The sequence below is a fragment of the Ctenopharyngodon idella genome, chromosome 21 (genome assembly GCF_019924925.1).
Source record: "Ctenopharyngodon idella isolate HZGC_01 chromosome 21, HZGC01, whole genome shotgun sequence".
Classification (NCBI taxonomy): domain Eukaryota; kingdom Metazoa; phylum Chordata; class Actinopteri; order Cypriniformes; family Xenocyprididae; genus Ctenopharyngodon; species Ctenopharyngodon idella.
The window spans coordinates 20,117,688-20,135,747 of NC_067240.1; the positions used below are offsets into that span (position 1 = coordinate 20,117,688).

At 42.4% G+C, this 18,060-nt stretch overlaps 1 protein-coding gene across 1 annotated transcript; it reads right to left on the reverse strand.

The window, feature by feature from the left end:
- Positions 1–12,112: 12,112 nt before the first annotated feature.
- Positions 12,113–13,054, reverse strand: LOC127503370 (olfactory receptor 146-like). The gene has a single exon (XM_051877061.1). It carries the CDS (start codon positions 13,052–13,054, stop codon positions 12,113–12,115), a length of 942 nt encoding a protein of 313 aa, XP_051733021.1.
- Between the last annotated feature and the right edge of the window lie 5,006 nt (positions 13,055–18,060).

The following is an 18,060-nucleotide window of genomic DNA, read 5'->3' on the forward strand; positions in this document are numbered from 1 at the left end:
GCTGCACACAATCCCTGTCTGTGTTGCTGCGGCTGTTCCCCTGCGTGCTTCAGCACTTTTAAAGAGCAAGTCCCTGAAAGAGCTTACACAAGTAGAGCTTGCGTCTTTTTAAAGATGACATTCTACTTGTGTGTTTCTGGATGCGGTCGTTACCTGGCACCGAGGGATGGTCACAATCGCTGTATCACGTGTCTGGGCTTTAAGCACGCTGAGGCAGCGTTCGTGGATGAATCATGTACCCATTGTGGGAAGATGACCATCTCGGAGTTGCGATCGAGACTCCAGTTCCTGCAAAGGGGCGGAGTCCCAGTGCCGCTGCCTCGTTCCAATCCTCCTCAGATGGTTGCTTCAGGTAGTGGCGCTGGTGATCTGAGGATTACATTGAGCGCGCTTCCTTCGGGGAACCAACCCCCTAGGAACTCTCACTCCGCAGCCAGTAGAGCTGCCGGGGGAGCGCGGTGGGCCATCTCAAAGGTATGCACCATCCGTATCCTTCGGAGCTCCCCCCGATGACCGGATGTCGATAGCTGCATCGGAGGGTGAGCCAGATTTTTCTGGAGATGACGAGTCGGCGCAGTTGCCTCCTTCGGGAATGGTAACTGTGCCCGATTCGGATCCGGAGATGATGGCTATGCTTTCCCAGGCCGCCAACAGGGTCGGGCTCGTGTGGAACCCTCCACCATGTCCCGAGCCCTTGAGGTTGGACGATTGGTATCTCGGGGTGGCGCGTGCTGGTTCTCAGCCACCCACCCCGGTTCCTTTCTTCTCAGAGGTGCATGAAGAACTCACCGGTACATGGACGGCACCTTTTACTGCCCGAAACCGTTCCGGTGGGTCCTCCTCCCTCACCACCCTTGATGGCGGTGCGGCGAAGGGTTATACGCCCATCCCCCCTGTGGAACGGGCCATTGCTATGCAACTGTGCCCTAACTCCACCTGGCGGGGGGAGCCGTCTCTCCCTTCCCGGGCCTGTAAGCACTCGTCGGATCTTACCGGCAAGGCTTACCAGGCCTGCGGGGAAGCCGCTTCCGCCTTACATGCTATGGCGTTGTTGCAGGTCCATCAGGTCAAGGCACTGAAGGACCTGCACGAGGGTGGTCATGATCCACAAGTTCTCCAGGAACTTCTTGCTGTGACGGACCTCGCGCTTCGTGCGACGAAGGTTACGGCGCGGTCAGTGGGTCGTGCGATGTCCACTTTGGTGGTCCAGGAACGCCATCTCTGGCTGTGTCTGGCCAACATGAGGGATACCGACAAGGCCAGGTTCCTTAATTCCCCCGTGTCCCAGACCGGCCTCTTTGGCGACGCGGTCGAGAACTTTGCCCAGCAGTTCTCGACTGTACAGAAGCAGACTGAGGCCATCAGTCACATCCTGCCACCCATCCACCCATCCGCCACCGGCAGCACCTCAGCCTGCTCGTCACCGTGGGTGCCCCCCCGCTCCTTCCCCCGGAGGAGGGCCAGGTGGTAAATCCTTTGTTTCATTTTGTTTCTGTTTGGTACCCAAATTTTCAAAAAAAGAGCAGTTTCCTTCATCTCCGGGTCTGAAGAGGGATCGGAGAGCAGTGGGAGGGCAAGAACCTCTCCACTCTCATCCCCCTCTTCCATCGCCAGAGTGCAGCAGCGTGCAGTTCGAGAAGGCGGCCAAAGCCTCTCCTGCGCCCCCTGCCCGACCTTGGAACCAGGTAAGTGTTGCTCAGCACACTCTGAACCCGCTACGGGCCGCCTCTCTAAGAGAGCCTCCCGAGCCGCGTCCCTGCGTTCCACCTCGCTGATCCACTGCGGGTACGCCTACGGTTCCTTTGATCCCGCTTGTACGGTCTCTGCGAGCCTGGTTAGTGCTCCCCAATCCGTCTCGCTGGCTCATTCGGACCATCAGGCTCGGCTATGCGATTCAGTTTGCCCGGCGTCCCCCCAAGTTCAGGGGCGTCCCCCCAAGTTCAGGGGCATCCACTTCACTTCAGTGAAAGCTGTCGATGCCCATGTCTTGCGTGCGGAGATCGCGGTCCTACTGGCGAAGGACGCGATAGAGCCGGTCCCTCCAGCTGATATGAGGTCAGGGTTCTACAGTCCCTACTTCATTGTACCCAAGAAAAGCGGTGGGTTACGACTGATCTTGGACCTGTGAGTTTTGAATCGGAGCCTCCACAAGCTACCGTTCAAAATGCTCACGCAGAAACGCATTTTCGAGTACATCCGTCCCCAGGATTGGTTTGCAGCGATCGACCTGAAGGACGCGTACTTTCATGTCTCGATTCTACCTCGACACAGACCGTTCCTACGCTTTGCGTTCGAGGGTCGAGCATATCAGTACAAGGTCCTACCCTTCGGGCTGGCCCTGTCTCCCCACGTTTTCATAAAGGTTGTGGAGAGAGCCCTTGTTCCCATGAGAGAACAGGGTGTTCGCATCCTCAACTATCTCGACGACTGGCTTATTTTAGCGCAGTCTCGGGTTCAATTGTGCAAACTCTCCCCTGTGCAGAGGATCTCTTTTCTCGGTATGGAGTTGGATTCGGTCGAACAGATAGCACGTCTCACAGAGGAACGTGCTCAGTCGGTGTTGAACTGCCTGAATACGTTCAAAGGCAGGACAGCAGTCCCACTGAAATTCTTTCAGAGGCTCCTGGGGCATATGGCAGCCGCAGCAGCAGTAACCCTGCTCGGTTTGCTTCATATGAGACCGCTTCAGCACTGGCTTCACGGCCGAGTCCCAAGATGGGCGTGGCAACGTGGCACGTTCCGAGTGGCAATCACTCCGGAATGCCGCCAAACCTTCAGCCCGTGGTCAGACCCCTTGTTTCTTCGGGCAGGAGTGCCCCTACAGCAGGTGTCCCGGCATGCTGTGGTGTTCACAGATGCCTCTGCCACCGGCTGGGGTGCCACGTACAACGGGCATGCAGTATCAGGGGTTTGGACGGGCCCCCAACTGCATTGGCACATCAACTGCCTCGAGTTGCTAGCAGTACTCCTTGCCCTGAGCCGCCTGATAGGGCCATTACGGGGCAAGCATGTGCTGGTTCGTACGGATAACACTGCGACTGTTGCGTACATCAACCGTCAAGGTGGTCTACGCTCCCGTCGCATGTCGCAACTCGCCCGCCATCTCCACCTTTGGAGTCAGAAGCATCTGAGGTCGCTTCGCGCCATTCATGTTCCTGGAATGTGGAACCATGTGGCCGACGAGCTCTCACGAGCTGCGCTGCCGGGAGAGTGGCGACTCCATCCCCAGGTGGTCCAGCTGATTTGGAGGGAGTTCGGAGAGGCTCAGGTAGACCTGTTTGTCTCGCCAGAAACCTCTCACTGCTAGCTGTTTTACTCCCTGTCCGAGGGAACACTCAGGACAGATGCACTGGCACACAACCGGCCCCGGGGCCTTCGCAAATATGCGTTTCCCCCAGTGAGCCTACTTGCACAGACCTTGGGCAAAGTCAGGGAGGCCGAGGAGCAGGTCCTGCTAGTTGCGCCCTATTGGCCCAACCGGACCTGGTTCCCGGAACTCTCGCTCCTCGCGACAGCCCCTCCCTGGCGCATTCCTCTGAGGAAAGACCTTCTTTCTCAGAGACGGGGCACTCTCTGGCACCCGCGTCCAGACCTCTGGAAACTCCATATCTGGTCCCTGGACGGGATGCGGAGGTTCTAGGTGACTTACCCCCCGAGGTACTTAACATCATCACTTCGGCACCAGCACCATCTATGAGACGTGCTTACGCCTTGAAGTGGAACCTGTTAGTCGAGTGGTGCTCTTCTCGCCGGGAAGACCCCCGAAGATGTTCGATCAGAGTCGTGCTTTCATTCTTGCAGCAAGGGTTGGAGCGTAGGCTGTCCCCCTCCACCCTCAAAGTTCATGCTGCATTTAGGCTGGGTACCATATATGTGACCCTACAGGGATCCCATATGTGTAGTTCCACGGTTGCTCCTAAACGAAGCCCGTGTCTTTCCCTCTGGGAGAACCCACCTCTCATCAGGTTGGAGTCACCCCTCTACTTCCATATGTAGAACAGCCCTACGAGGTTAGTCCATATGTACTCTCCACATAACTTCTTCGGGGAAGGATGTGGCTTCCGCAGCGTTCCTTCCAGTGGAAGGGTACGCTTTCCCAGTGTTATCCAATACTCTTACTGAATGGTTTTTTTTGGGGAACAGCAGTGATCGACACTCTCTGTGTTAGCCCTGTCCCACCGTCCATAGGCAAGGGGGTACAGGAGGCTTGCACAGAGCGCTGGAAGGAGGCAGCCCCTGTGGCACTTTGGTAGGGATTCCTATTCGTCGGTCTGTCCGACGTACGTCGAATGTGACCGACTGAATGGGAACGTCTCGGTTACAAAGGTAACCCTCGTTCCCTGGAGGAGGAAATGGAGACGTACGTCCCGTCGCCACAGGCGCTGTACCCCGCTGATGCTGCCGCCTAACCTGTTCGGCTCCTCAGCAAAAACCTGAAGATGCAACGCACCTGCTGCTCATTAAATACCTGCGCTGAGAGGCGAGCAGCTGATGCATATGATTGCATGCCAATGTGCATTGGCTCGTTTAGTTACACTCGAAGCAGATTGGCCTCTCTAGCGAGATTCCTATTCGTCGGTCTGTCTGACATACGTCTCCGTTCCCTCCTTCATGGAATGAGGGTTACCTTTGTAACCGAGACGTTAGTAATGATTACTCATTTTAGGTAATGTTTTCTGACTACTTTTTGATTACTTTTTAGATTACTTTTGACCTAACTCGTTTATCTCATTGATTTGAATAGGCCAATCTTGTACCATATTGATATAAAAATACAAAGTATTTTGCAGTCTTTGTTATTAACAACATGAAGTGCATTAAATATTACAGTGCGTCAGGGTTTCCCAGACTGGGGTTAGTGATGGAACAGCAAGGGGTTCTTGAGTTTAATGAAAAGCTATTAAGTAATTAAATAATACACTTTTAAATTATAATAAATAATTTTAAAATAAAAATAATCAAAATAAAATATTTACTAAAAAGGATTTTTAAAAATGTTGTTTACCTGCATGTCATGTGACCATTAACCGACATCAGAAAACTAAACTTTATTTTATTATTTATTATTATTTTTGACTAAATTTTATTATTGACATACCTGTTAATTTAAAATCTAAGGGCTTACTTCAAGTAATATAACTGACTGGCTAAACCGACCATCTGCTAGCTGTCTCACGTCACAGAAGTAAGATAAACCTCAACACATAGAGACTCTTTCACCTAGATATCATCACAGAGACTGTGCCTGTTCCCCAAATTAGTAAATACAAAAAACCCCAAATCCATTTAAAAAACAGAGATAATACATATGAACAAATGATAAAGCGTGGGTTGCTGAATATTAGATCCCTTTCTTCAAAAGCACTTATTGTAAATTTTATGATCACATATTATAGACCAGATGTGCTGTGTTTGACAAAAAACCTGGCTAAAACCAAATGATTACATTACTTTAAATGAGTCCATGCCCCAAGATTACTGTTAAAAACATGAGCCTCGTCTGAAAGGCAAAGGGGGTGGTGTTGCTGTAGTGTATAGTAATATCTTCACTTTTACTCAAAAGTATAGTTTCAAATATAATTCGAATATACTTCGAATTCCTTCGAAGTGATGGTGCTTTATGTAGCGTTATCTAGTGTAAGTTATAAATACCATTTGACATTTGTGCTGGCTACTGTATACAGGCCACCAGGGCACTATACAGACTTTATCAAAGAATTTGGTGATTTTCTATTGAAGTTAGTACTGGCTGCAGATAAAGGCCTAATTATTGGTGATTTTAAGATCTATGTAGATAATGAAAAAGACGCATTGGGATTAGCATTTACAGACATTCTAAACTCTATTGGAGTTAGACAACACGTGTCAGGACCCACTCATTGTCAGAATCATACTTTAGATCTAATACTGTCACATGGAATCAATATTGATGCCATTGAAATTCTGCAGCAGAGCGATGACATCTCAGAAAATTATCTAGTTTTGTGTATACTATTAGCCAAGTTTGCAAAATTGACTTCCTGTTACAAATATGGTAGAACTATCACTTTTACCACTAAAGATTGCTTTATAAATAATCTTCCTGATCAGTTTAACCTCTTCAGCATACCAGATAGCTTAGAAGAACTCAATGTTGCAACAGAAACTATTAACTCTCTTTTTTCCAATACATTAGTCACAGTTGCTTCTTTGACCTTAAAGAAGATTAAGGAAAATAATCCAACGCCGAGGTACAACGAGCACACTGGGGCCCTTAAGAGAGCAGCCAGAAAAATGGAAGAATACAAAACGTGAAAACGTTTTTCACATTTCGTGGAAAGAAAGCATTTTTGGGTACAGAAAGGCCTTAAAAACTGCTAGATCTGCTTATTTTTTGACTCTATTAGAAGAAAACAAACACCAACCCTAAGTATTTATTTGATACACTGGCTAAATTAATGAGAAATAAAGCTTGAACTTTTGATGTTTCCAAACAGCAGAGCAGTAATGACTTTATGAACTTCTTTACTTGCAAGATTGATAATATTAGAGAGAAAATTATAACCATGCAACCGTCAAAAAATCAATTCATTTGTTGCCATAGGAGAGAAAGAATTGTCTAAACTCGTTAAATCATCTAAATCAACAACATGTTAGACCCTAAATCAACAACATGTTAGATGTTATGTATGTTAGAACCTTTACCGACTAAGCTACTGAAAAAGATGCTTCCACAAGTCACAGATCCTCTTCTTAATATTATTAACTCATCTTTGTCACTAGGATACATACCGAAAACTTTTCAGCTGGCTATTATTAAACGTCTTATTAAAAAAAAAAAAAAACACAACTTGATCCTAGAGAATTAATCAATTACAGGCCAGTTTCGAATCTACCTTTTCTGTCAAAAATACTAGAAAAGGCAGCATCCTCACAACTATGTTCATTTTTAGAAATAAATAGTATCTGAAGATTTCCAGTCAGGATTTTGACTGTACCATAGTACTGAGTCTGCTCTCATTAGAGTTAAAATGATTTGCTCTTATCATCCGATCGTGGTTTCATCTCTATTAGTGTTTCTGGATCTTAGTGCTGCATTTGGCACTATCGACCACAACATTCTTTTGAATAGACTCGAAAATTATGTTGGCATTAGTGGAATTGCATAGTTTAAATCATACTTATCTAACCGTTATCAATTTGTAGCGGTAAATCATTTCTTAATCTTAATTGATAACTTCTTAAGGGCTCAGCGGTCAAGGATAGATGGGTGCTCTGTGTCCTTTGACTAGTCTTAGGTACTGTCTGTTATTTTAACTAGAAACTATAGTACATCTGACAATTAGGTTAATAAAGATTGTTACCACCTTTTGTTTTTCTTGTTAATGTCAAAGGGAACGAGTGTGTAAGTGTCATTTACAGTTTTTATTTCCATTCTTATATTCTTTTTACTTTGGTTATTCACTTAACTTATTTTCACTGACATGTGTATGAACATAGACGTATGTGGGTTGTCGCAAGACGAGTATGTGAGTATGTGTGGTCATGTATGTATATATGTATAAATCTGTATGTATGTGGATATTATTAGTATGCTTTCTTAGGTTAATTTTATTATTAATTCATTTTATTTATTTATTTTTTCTCATATGTTTACATATTCATACAAGACATCTTTTTTATGTATTCAGTCACTTATTCATTTACTATGAGAACAACATGTATGATTTGTACTTGAACGAATGATGCAGTGTGAAGTCTTGTTTCTGAAACTTATGAACATGTTGCTATTCATGGTTCCCTGTTATGAAAAGCAAAAATAAAGTATAAAAAAAAATTGTAGTAGTAAACAAAGATATGTCATACCGACCACAAGTTCAGTATGGAGTACCGCAGGGATCAGTACTAGTACCTTTAATTTTCACTCTGTACATGCAACCCTTAGGAGATATCATTAGGATGCATGGCTTTAGTTTTCACTGAGGATACTCAGCTCCATATTTCTTTGTGCCCTGGCGAAACTTGCCGATTCACAAAATTAACGGAAGGCATAGCTGATATAAAAAAATAAAAAAATAAAAAAAATGGGATGACTAGTAATTTCCTACTACTAAATTCAGAAAAAAAACAGAGATTCTAATTATTGGACCAAAAACCTCCGCACGTAATAACCTAGAATACTGTAATGATTTGGGGTGGAAACAGCATTCAACAGAGAGTGAGGATCCAAATGCAGTTTATTTACAAGTATACCCCAAAAGTCATAATTCATACCAGGCAGAGGGTCAAAGCCCATGTTATCAGTCCAAACACATATAACATTTACATTTACATTTAGTCATTTAACAGACGCTTTTCTCCAAAGCGACTTACAAATGAGAATAGCAGAAGCAATCAAATCAACATGAGTACAACAGTATGTAAGTGCCGTGTCAAGTCACAGTTTCATCAGTAAAGCGTCCAAAACGCAGCAGCTAGAGTTCTTACTACAACCAGGAAGTATGACCATATTAGCCCGGTTCTCTCAACGCTGCATTGGCTCAGTATTAAACATTGTATACATTTTAAAATCTTGCTAATTACTTACAAAGCACTAAAGGGTTTAGCACCCCAGTACCTGGGCAAGCTCTTAACGCATTGTAGTCCTTCACGTCTATTGCGATCTCAGAATTCTGGCCAGTTGATAATACCTAGAATATCAAAATCAACTGCAGACGTTAGATTCTATTTAGCACCTAAACTTTGGAACAGTCTTCCTAGCATTGTTCGAAAGGCAGACACACTCTGTCAGTTTAAATCTAGCCTAAAAACACATCTCTTCAACCTTACACATACACACAACACATTATCAATTTATAATTTCACATCTGTTAAAGGATTGTTAGGCTGCATAAATTAGGTCAGCAGGAACTGGGAACACTTCCTATAGCACTCGATGTACTTGTTACATCATAAGAAGAATGGCATCTACACTAATATTAGTCTTTCTGTTTATCCCGAGGTTTACCGTAGTCAGCTGGATCCAGGCCGTATCCAGATCAGATCGAGGATAAACACGACCCAAATACAACACATCTCTGTGTCAGCAGAGATTGGATCAACTAGACCATGCCCTGTGAAGGCCTCATTGACACGACAGCCAGTGGCGCAGATCCTCAACAAACTCGTCTCCATACCAGCGTGATGAATCCACTCTTCAACCGGATGAAACTGGATTAAATATTTTGAATGTTCCGATCCCAATCTGACTTCTGACCTGAAATGCTGCCTAAATCATAAATTATTCACTGTTCGTTTGTTGGCCAGAGGAGAACTGGTCTCCCGACTGAGCCTGGTTTCTCCCAAGGTCTTTTTTTTTCTCTCTCCATTTTTTCACCTTATGGAGTTTGGGTTCCTTGCTTGCTTAGTTGAGGACACCTACTATTCAACAATATTACTGATCTTCCTGCATTGACACCAGTGTATGTGAACTAAACTGTGCTAGACGATGGCATCACTGTCTTCTCCAAAGCTGCTGTGTAGATAAATGAACTAAATTAATAACTAATGATTTTTACAATGGAAATGAATCAGTACTGAACTTACTTAATCTTGACAATGAAACTGTTTTCTTCTAGAGCTGCTGTACAGTGAAAACAAACTTCGTTACATTATTTTCCTGTTATCACTGTAAAGCTGCTTTGAAACAATCTACATTTGTAAAAAGCACTATATAAATAAAGGTGACTTGACTTGACTTCTGCATGACTTGGTGGGTAACATTGGAGACTTTAGGGATGCCACAGACTCAGGGGAGAGATAACTAGCCAATGTCTCTTCAACCCTGGGCATCACCCCATGCCTTTGTTCATTAACCATGATCAAAGAGTAATTTGACCACGAGGGACCAGAGACATAAGCGGAAAAGGCTTGTTCCAGAATCTCGACCCCTCTGTGCTTACTAAAGATGCAGAAGCCGACAATGTTTGATCCAGGTATCCTTTATAGCTTCTGGATATGCCTCCATCTGCCATGTTTTTGGCTAATAAGATTGAAGTGATTTCACATGTGCTTCCGACGCAGGTCACGCAGAAGCATTCCCAGCATTTAAGGGCTAACTCAATTTCAAAATTCTTCCAGTGCACTGAAACATTCACTCCCTAAAAAGACAGACAATGCACCATGAAAACCAGGGAGCATCGATGCTCACTATATTTTCTTAACAGAAGTGCCAAACATAAATCACGCAAGCCAACTCACCACACATAATGACACGATAGATGTCAAAAATCAAAACGTTATATTATTATATTTCAGCATAAATATACGCTAGACAGGTAGTGAACATAATAGCTAAAATGTATAGTTTATTTAAGGTTGAAATGTTACATTATATATAACAAGCAAAGTATTTATCATAATGTACTTTAAATAACATTAAAACAATTATGTCAAAGATGCCAGTTCTGCTGATATTTATAAATACCAGTAGTGACGTTGTATAATGAGGACATTGTCATGTTGCCGGATATAGAGTCATCAGTGTCCCAATGAGTAGTGAGCCAGGGTCCTACCAGTGCACAAATTTGTGTACACGGTATAGCCTACTGATTCACGACCTAGTGAGTTAGGGAGCTGATTGAGATACAACTATAGAGTAGCTTTGAACAATATGAACATGTTATTGTTTACAATGATCATTCAAACACTTTACATTTGACACATTCATTACATTACTCTCTTCTCCACAATGTTTTCCGACTAACCTATTTAGAGTGTCTTGTCACAGACTCAGCCCTTTCTAGTCTTAGTTTTGAGTTGGTCTGACCTTTAGTGACCTTGGTTTGGACTAAGATGCAAGCTATGTGATCTCAGACAATGGAGAAATTCAGGAGATACAAAGTCCCTGAAACAGGACATTAAATATGTTGTAATACCTTGCAGTTAGAAGAAAGGATTAAAGGATTAGTTCACTTCAGATTTAAAATTTCCTGATAATTTACTCGCCCCCATGTCATCCAAAATGTCCATGTCTTTCTTTCTTCAGTCAAAAAGAAATTGAGGTTTTTGAGGAAAACATTCCAGGATTTTCAATGGTTTGAAGGTCCAAATTGCAGTTTCAATGCAGCTTCAAAGGGCTCCACACAATCACAGCCAAGGAATAAGGGTCTTATCTAGCGAAATGATTGGTCATTTTCTTAAAAAAAAAAAAAAAAAAAAAAAAAATATATATATATATATATATATATATATATATATCGTTTTGCACTAGTGTCCACGACTTCACGTATTACATAGTCACGTTGGAAAGGTCACACGTGAGTACTCGAAAAACTTTTGCCTATGTCATGCGTGACCTTTCCAACGTGACTGCATAATGCGTGAAGTCATGGATGAGCATGTTTGGTTAAAAAGTATATACATTTTTTATTTTTTTATTTTTTGCAGTGAAATTTGCATTGAAACTGCAATTTTGACCTTCAACCCGTTACTGTTAAAGTCCACTATATGGAGAAAAATCCTGGAATGTTTTCTTCAAAAGCCTTAATTTCTTTTCGACTGAAGAAAGAAAGACATGAGCATCTTGGATGACAAATAAATAAATTATTCACCCCAATTTATCAGGACATTTTAATTCTGAAGTGAACTAATCCTTTAATGAGGAAAAAAATCAAGAACATTTGAAGATGTACCAAAGACTTAGAACCCCCAAATGATCTGATCTATATGCGTGATGAATGATCTGATTAACACAAAGTATAGTGAGACCATTTTAGATTCATAAATATATAGATAAATATATATAAGCAGATAATGATCGGTGAGGAAAACAAAGATGGTCTGAATAAATATAGCTTTCTGATTTGTTTACATAAATGTAATGTCTGCTAATAATTGTAAAATTCCTGTATTTGAAAGTTAAAATGATTTGAATTGACAATGGACTACATGTTAGTCAACGTATGAAACAAATTGTATGAAAATTGCAAGAAAATAATTTTAGAATAGTCGCAATGCAATCACCGCCCTGATGGAGAAAGAGAGAGAGAGGTTATTAACCATATACTGCATTTTCTTTATGAGAAAAGGAAACAACAAATTTTAAAGAAAACAGTTTTCCCCACTATTCTTGTAAAAAAACAACAATAAAAAATTAAAAAGAAATAACTTTTTTTCTCCACCAAAGTTTAGCTATTTTTTGTCTTATCTCTTTGGTTTGTAAACCGTATACTAAGGGATTTAATCCTGGTGGTATAATGTGGAACATTATACTAGCTAGTTTCCTGTTGTCAGAGTATTCAGGAAAACGGTGGAGAAATGTCATGATAGCTCCAGAAAAAAACATGACTAAATAAACAGCTAAATGAGTACTACAGGTTTTTATGGCTTTGCTGTTGAGTGCTTTGTTTTTGCTACTTTTGCAAACAACAGCAATCTTGACATATGTTATAAATATAGATACTGCTGAAAAGCAGAGTACAGCCACAGTATAAACAATTCCATAAATATTATTTATGACCACACTTTCACAGGACAATTTAAACAGTGAGGCATTGTCACAGAAAGGGTTTTCAATTTGAGATCTGCAATGAGACAGTCGTACAGTGAGACCTAACATAATTGTCACCAAAAGAATGGCCAGGCCCCAAGCAAATGCTGATAGTTTAACCACCATCTTATTAGTCATTATAGCTGAATATCTAAGTGGATTACATATAGCCACATATCTGTCAAAGGCCATGATTATCAGCACATAGTGGCATGCTGCTATAAATATATGTACAAAATATGCTTGAGTAACACACTCCATATATGTGATATATCGCTCTGAGCTTTCCTTTAATATGTCTTGCATTAAGCGTGGCAAAATGACAGTGGTCCCTAGCATATCGTTCAGTGGCAAGTTACAAAAAAGAAAATGCATAGGATGATGAAGATTCTTTTCTGTTGAGATCAGAACTATAAGTCCAAAGTTAGATACCATAGTAAAGACATAAGCCAAAAAGAGCAGGATGAAAACTGGATAGGAGGACTGAGGTGTAACTTTCAGTCCCTCAAGGAGGAGAATGCTGTGTCTGAATGTCAGGTTGTCCATTCTCAGCTCTTCACAAAAATCTAAGGAAAAAGAAACAACCAGAGCTAGCATTTCATTAATAGCATTTCAACTTGAAGTACTCATAAAACAAATAAATAAATGCAACATAGTAAACTAAAAAAACAAAACAAATATCTCACAAAGTGTAAAGTATGTATCAACTGGTAGCTGTCAAATAAAACAATATACTTACTTCAGAAGTGTTCCACTATTATGAATCTAACTAATTTATTGCTACATAGATTGTGTAGAACAGAATAGAAGGCAACTCTGTTAATATAAACATTAGTCAAAATGTGTAACATGTACATCTCTGAAGAAAAATGTATTTTCCCTGACCTTTAAATATGCTGTTCAAAGGTGTTTCTATGATGCTGTAATCATCCCATAGGGGATTCATCCACTCAGAACAATGTCATCAGGGCAGGACTTATAGGGGCTGTGGACCCCTGGGCTTAAGTTTATGTTTGGGCCCTCCCTATGCAACAAATAACCTCAACTAGAACATCATTATGGAGTAGCACAAAATACACAAAAATTAAAATATGCTTTGAGGTTCCTAGAACAATTAATAGGCAACATACCCAGCCTAGTCAAAGTTTAGAGGTAAATATTAAATAGTCATTATAATACAATAAAATACAGGATGTGCTCTCTCAGTACACTTGAACCCATAAGTATACTACAATTGGTAACTAAATACATTTTTTTAGTATGTTAAAAGCACATTTTAGTTCATATTCATGGTGTTTCAAAATAGCACTGTTGAGTACACTTTATGAGTATGTTTATAAGATTATCTTAAGAAGTACTAAAGAAGAATTTTTAATATATTAAGTACAAAAACAGAAAATAGAGCACACATTAAGTACATTATGGAAGTGTACTTTTTTCACCTGGGCCCATTTCACTCGGTCGCATCACACCACGCCATAAAACCACCAGCTCGTTATGCACAGAGCAATTTTTAACACCACTTACTAACATAAAAATATAACACCATACTGAAATATAAATGCTATTTTTTTTTTAATTGAAATGCTTATCAGTTACATTAATGAATGACTAGCATACTTCTTTACATTATTATTTGTCTTTCCTAGTGTACATGGCAAATAGTAAATAATTTTGAAGATTTTTTACACAGCTTTTTTTTTCACACAGGGACAGTTTAACTACCTACAATCAGTCCATATAACACAATGATCTGGTATGGTCTAGATTAGAAGACTTGGAATGTCGAATGTGGACTGTTTCTATGGTGCCTTTCTAGTGGTTATAGTATTTGTCCTGTCAGGAGCTTGACAGCCCCTGCTCACTGATCTCCTGTCATTTTGTGAAATAGAGATTTCTGTTATTGAAAAGAGTGTAAAAATTCTCATGTTTATGAAAAATACTGTAAAACTGTAATAATGTGAAATATTATTACAATTTAAGTAATGCACTTATAAAACACTGTATATTTGGTTTACTTTATCTGACTACACTTAAAATCATTTGAAGTGTTAGTTCTTATTAGTGCATTTATATTATAACTAGAACATTAGTAATATATTTGTGATAATATCAATGTCATTTAAACTTAGGATTACTACATAAGAGTCTACTAAGATTGAAATTAATTTTAAAGCATTGAAAGCACACTTTTAAGAAATACAGTAATAAAACTCCTCTGTATATTTTTGCGGTAGTATACTTTATTTCAATGCACTAATAAACTATTTAAGTGTTAGTGCTAATTAGTGCATTTATATTAAGTGTACTTAAGTACCACAGTTGGGAAAATGTACTTATAACTAGAACATTAGTAATATTTTTGTAATAAAATGAATTTCATTTAAACTTAGGATTACTACTTAAAAGTCTACTAAGATTTTTACTAATTTTTAACTAATTTTTAAAGCATTCAAAGCACACTTTTAACAAATACACTAATAAAACTCCTATATATATTTTTGAGGTAGTATACTTTATTTCACTGCACTAAAAATCTATTTAAGTAGTAGTGGTATTTAGTATACTTTTCCAAGTGCAGTGAAGTACTAATTAAGTACAAATATACTTTGAATTAGTGTATTTATAGTGTTAAAGTATTAAAGTATTAAACTTTGACACTTTTATTTAGCACCAAAATAAAGAATGTACTACAAATGTACTTGCTTGCATTTAAGTATTTTTTTAATGCACTCAAGTATACTTTTTATTTTTCACCTGGGTTGCGACTAATGTACAGTACTAGCCGCTCCTCTCCCTCTATCTCCTGAGACAGGACTGCCCCCAGCCCCCTGTCTGACATGTCAGTCTGTAACAAGAAGGGGAGAGTAAAGTCAGGAGAATGTAAAAGCGGCCCACCACACAGAGCAGCCTTTACCTGGGTAAAAGCCTGCTGACACCATTCCGTCCACTGGACTGGTGAGGTCCGAATAATTAGGCACCTTCTATAATTTCCCGCCAGCCCCAGGAACTGTCTCACCTCCTTTTTGGTCTTGGGTCTCGGGCAAGTTTCAACCGCTGCCGTCTTATCAATTTGGGGACGCACTTGCCTGTGACCCAAGTGGAAGTCCAGATACCTGACCTCCACATGCCCAATTGCACAGTTCTTCGGGTTAGCCCGGCCACCCTCAGTGCTCTCAGGACGGCCCGTACATGCTCCATATGACGCTGCCAGTTGTTGCTATAAATGACGATGTCATCTAGATAGGCAGCAGCATATGCAGCATGTGGCTGGAGAATCCGGTCCATTAGATGCTGAAAAGTGGCCGGTGCCCCGAACAACCCGAAAGGAAGAGTAACAAATTGGTGTAATCCAAACAGCACAACAGCTTTTCTTTGGATAGAGGAGATAAGGGGATCTGCCAATACCCTTTTGTTAAATTCAATGTCGAATAAAAACGAGCGGTGCTCAGCCGATCAAGCAGTTCGTCAATCCGCGGCATTGGATACGCGTCAAATTTCGACACAGCATTTACTTTGCGGTAATCCACACAGAAACGAACAGAGCCGTCTGTTTTAGGTACTAAAACTATCGGGCTTGCCCAATCACTGTTGGATTCTTCTATTACTCCCATCTCGAGCATCACCTCTAATTCAGTCTGAACCACTTTTTTCTTGTGTTCAGGTAGTCTATATGGCCGGCTGCGCACCACCACGCCCAGCTCAGTTTCAAAATGGTGCTGAATGAAATTTGTTCAGCCGGGTAGGAGCGAGAACTCATCGGCAAATTCTGCCTGCAACCTGGCTACATCAGTGATCTGGGAGGGCGAAAGATGATCTCCCCCTGAGGCCAGAGCGAGTGATTTAATTTTTGTGTTTACTTCTGGCCCAAGATCATCTTCTGTACCGTCGCCAGCATCACTGATTCTGCCTCAGTCCATTTTTTAAGAATGTTGAGGTGGTAAATTTTACGTGCCCCACTCCTATCTATCCGCACTACCTCATAATTGAGATCTCCAACTTCGCATAAAGTACGTGACATAAACGTCGTGCCTTGGTTAGTGAGGATTTCTTTCAGGATCCACACTCGGGAGATTAAGTGAAACAGCGCGTCCACGACACTCTTTGCAGAGATGCTACGGAGTGCCACTGCTTCAGGGTATCGTGTTGCATAGTCCACCAGAACTAATGCAAAGCGATGCCCCCGTGCGGATCGTTCTAATGGCCCGATGAGGTCCATTCCAATTCTTTCGAAAGGGGACCTGCATCAATGGGAGGGGGCGCAAAGGCGCTTTTGGTACTAATAACTGGGTTGCGTCTTGTTTTGTCTGAGAGTCTTGTGTCACTCAATACAACCGATCCTTCAAAATAGCGAAATATGGATAGGAAAGCGGATGAGCAGGCTGGAGAGGTTGACCGTCAATAGAACGGACCTGTTCAAAGGCATGTTTTAATGTACCATCCTGAGACTGTTCCAGGGTAAAGTCATTGTGCTCCGAGAGGATCAGCCTCTCAATTGCGCTCCATTCCCCTGGTTCAGATCTCAGTGGTCCCAGTTCAGCCTCTCCCACCTGCACGGTCGCTCCCCTTTTCTGCTCTTTCTTTCCACAAGAGACATCCGCACATAAATACCCCAATAATTCACTAAAAGCAGGCCAGCTGGTTCCCAAAATCAGCGGATGTCGGAGGTGCGGGTTAACTGCCACCTCTACCTTATGCTTTTGTCCCCTAAATTGAATAACAGTGGACATTAGGGGATATTTTACCACATCCCTGTGTACACACTGTACCTCAACCATGCAGCTTGTATCCAATGCCTCAGACTGAATCAGGCTTTGATGGATTAAGGTTTGGTTACATCCTGAATCCACCAGAGCTTGATAGGTTTCCCCCCTTAATATCGGGGGCAGCCCGCAGGACATCCGTGACCCAGATCATTGTCGCCACCTCCATCATCGGACAACAGTCAATAAAATGCTCTGGGTCCCCGCAACGCCAGCAGGCCAGCCCAGACCTACCCGCCACCCTAGTGGCAGGAAATGGATCATGCATTGAAAGATGAAGCAGCATTGGTCCCAGTAGTGGCCAGCCCCGCCACCCCTGGGCGGAGCTCTCGGGCCACCAGCATAGTCCAGAGTGGGCCCAACCCGCCCTCGGGGCGGGACTCTAGGAGGGCCTGGTAGACGGGACCTAGGGAGAGGGACAGGTCTAGGGGAAGAGGTGGAGCGAGAAAAAAAGAAAGGGAAGGGGAAGAGAGAGAGACTGCTGGTAGGGTTTCGCCGACCCCTGGGCACGCCGCCATCTGGTCCTCCACCAACTGGATGGCCAAGTCCAGTGACGTCGGCCGATGGCACTGGACCCACTCGGACGTCCTCCCGTAATGAATTGTTTCAGGTACTTGTTGAGCGATCTGCTCGATGTCACTTCCCTCAGCCAATAGCCATTTGCGGCAGGAGTCCCGGAGCTGTTGAGCCATCACGAAGGGCCCCGCTGTAAGATGCCACTTTTCAAGTCGTCAAAAAACAGGAGGTTCTGGGAGGTCCCACCTGCCTCTGCGGTCTTCTCAAATAGAT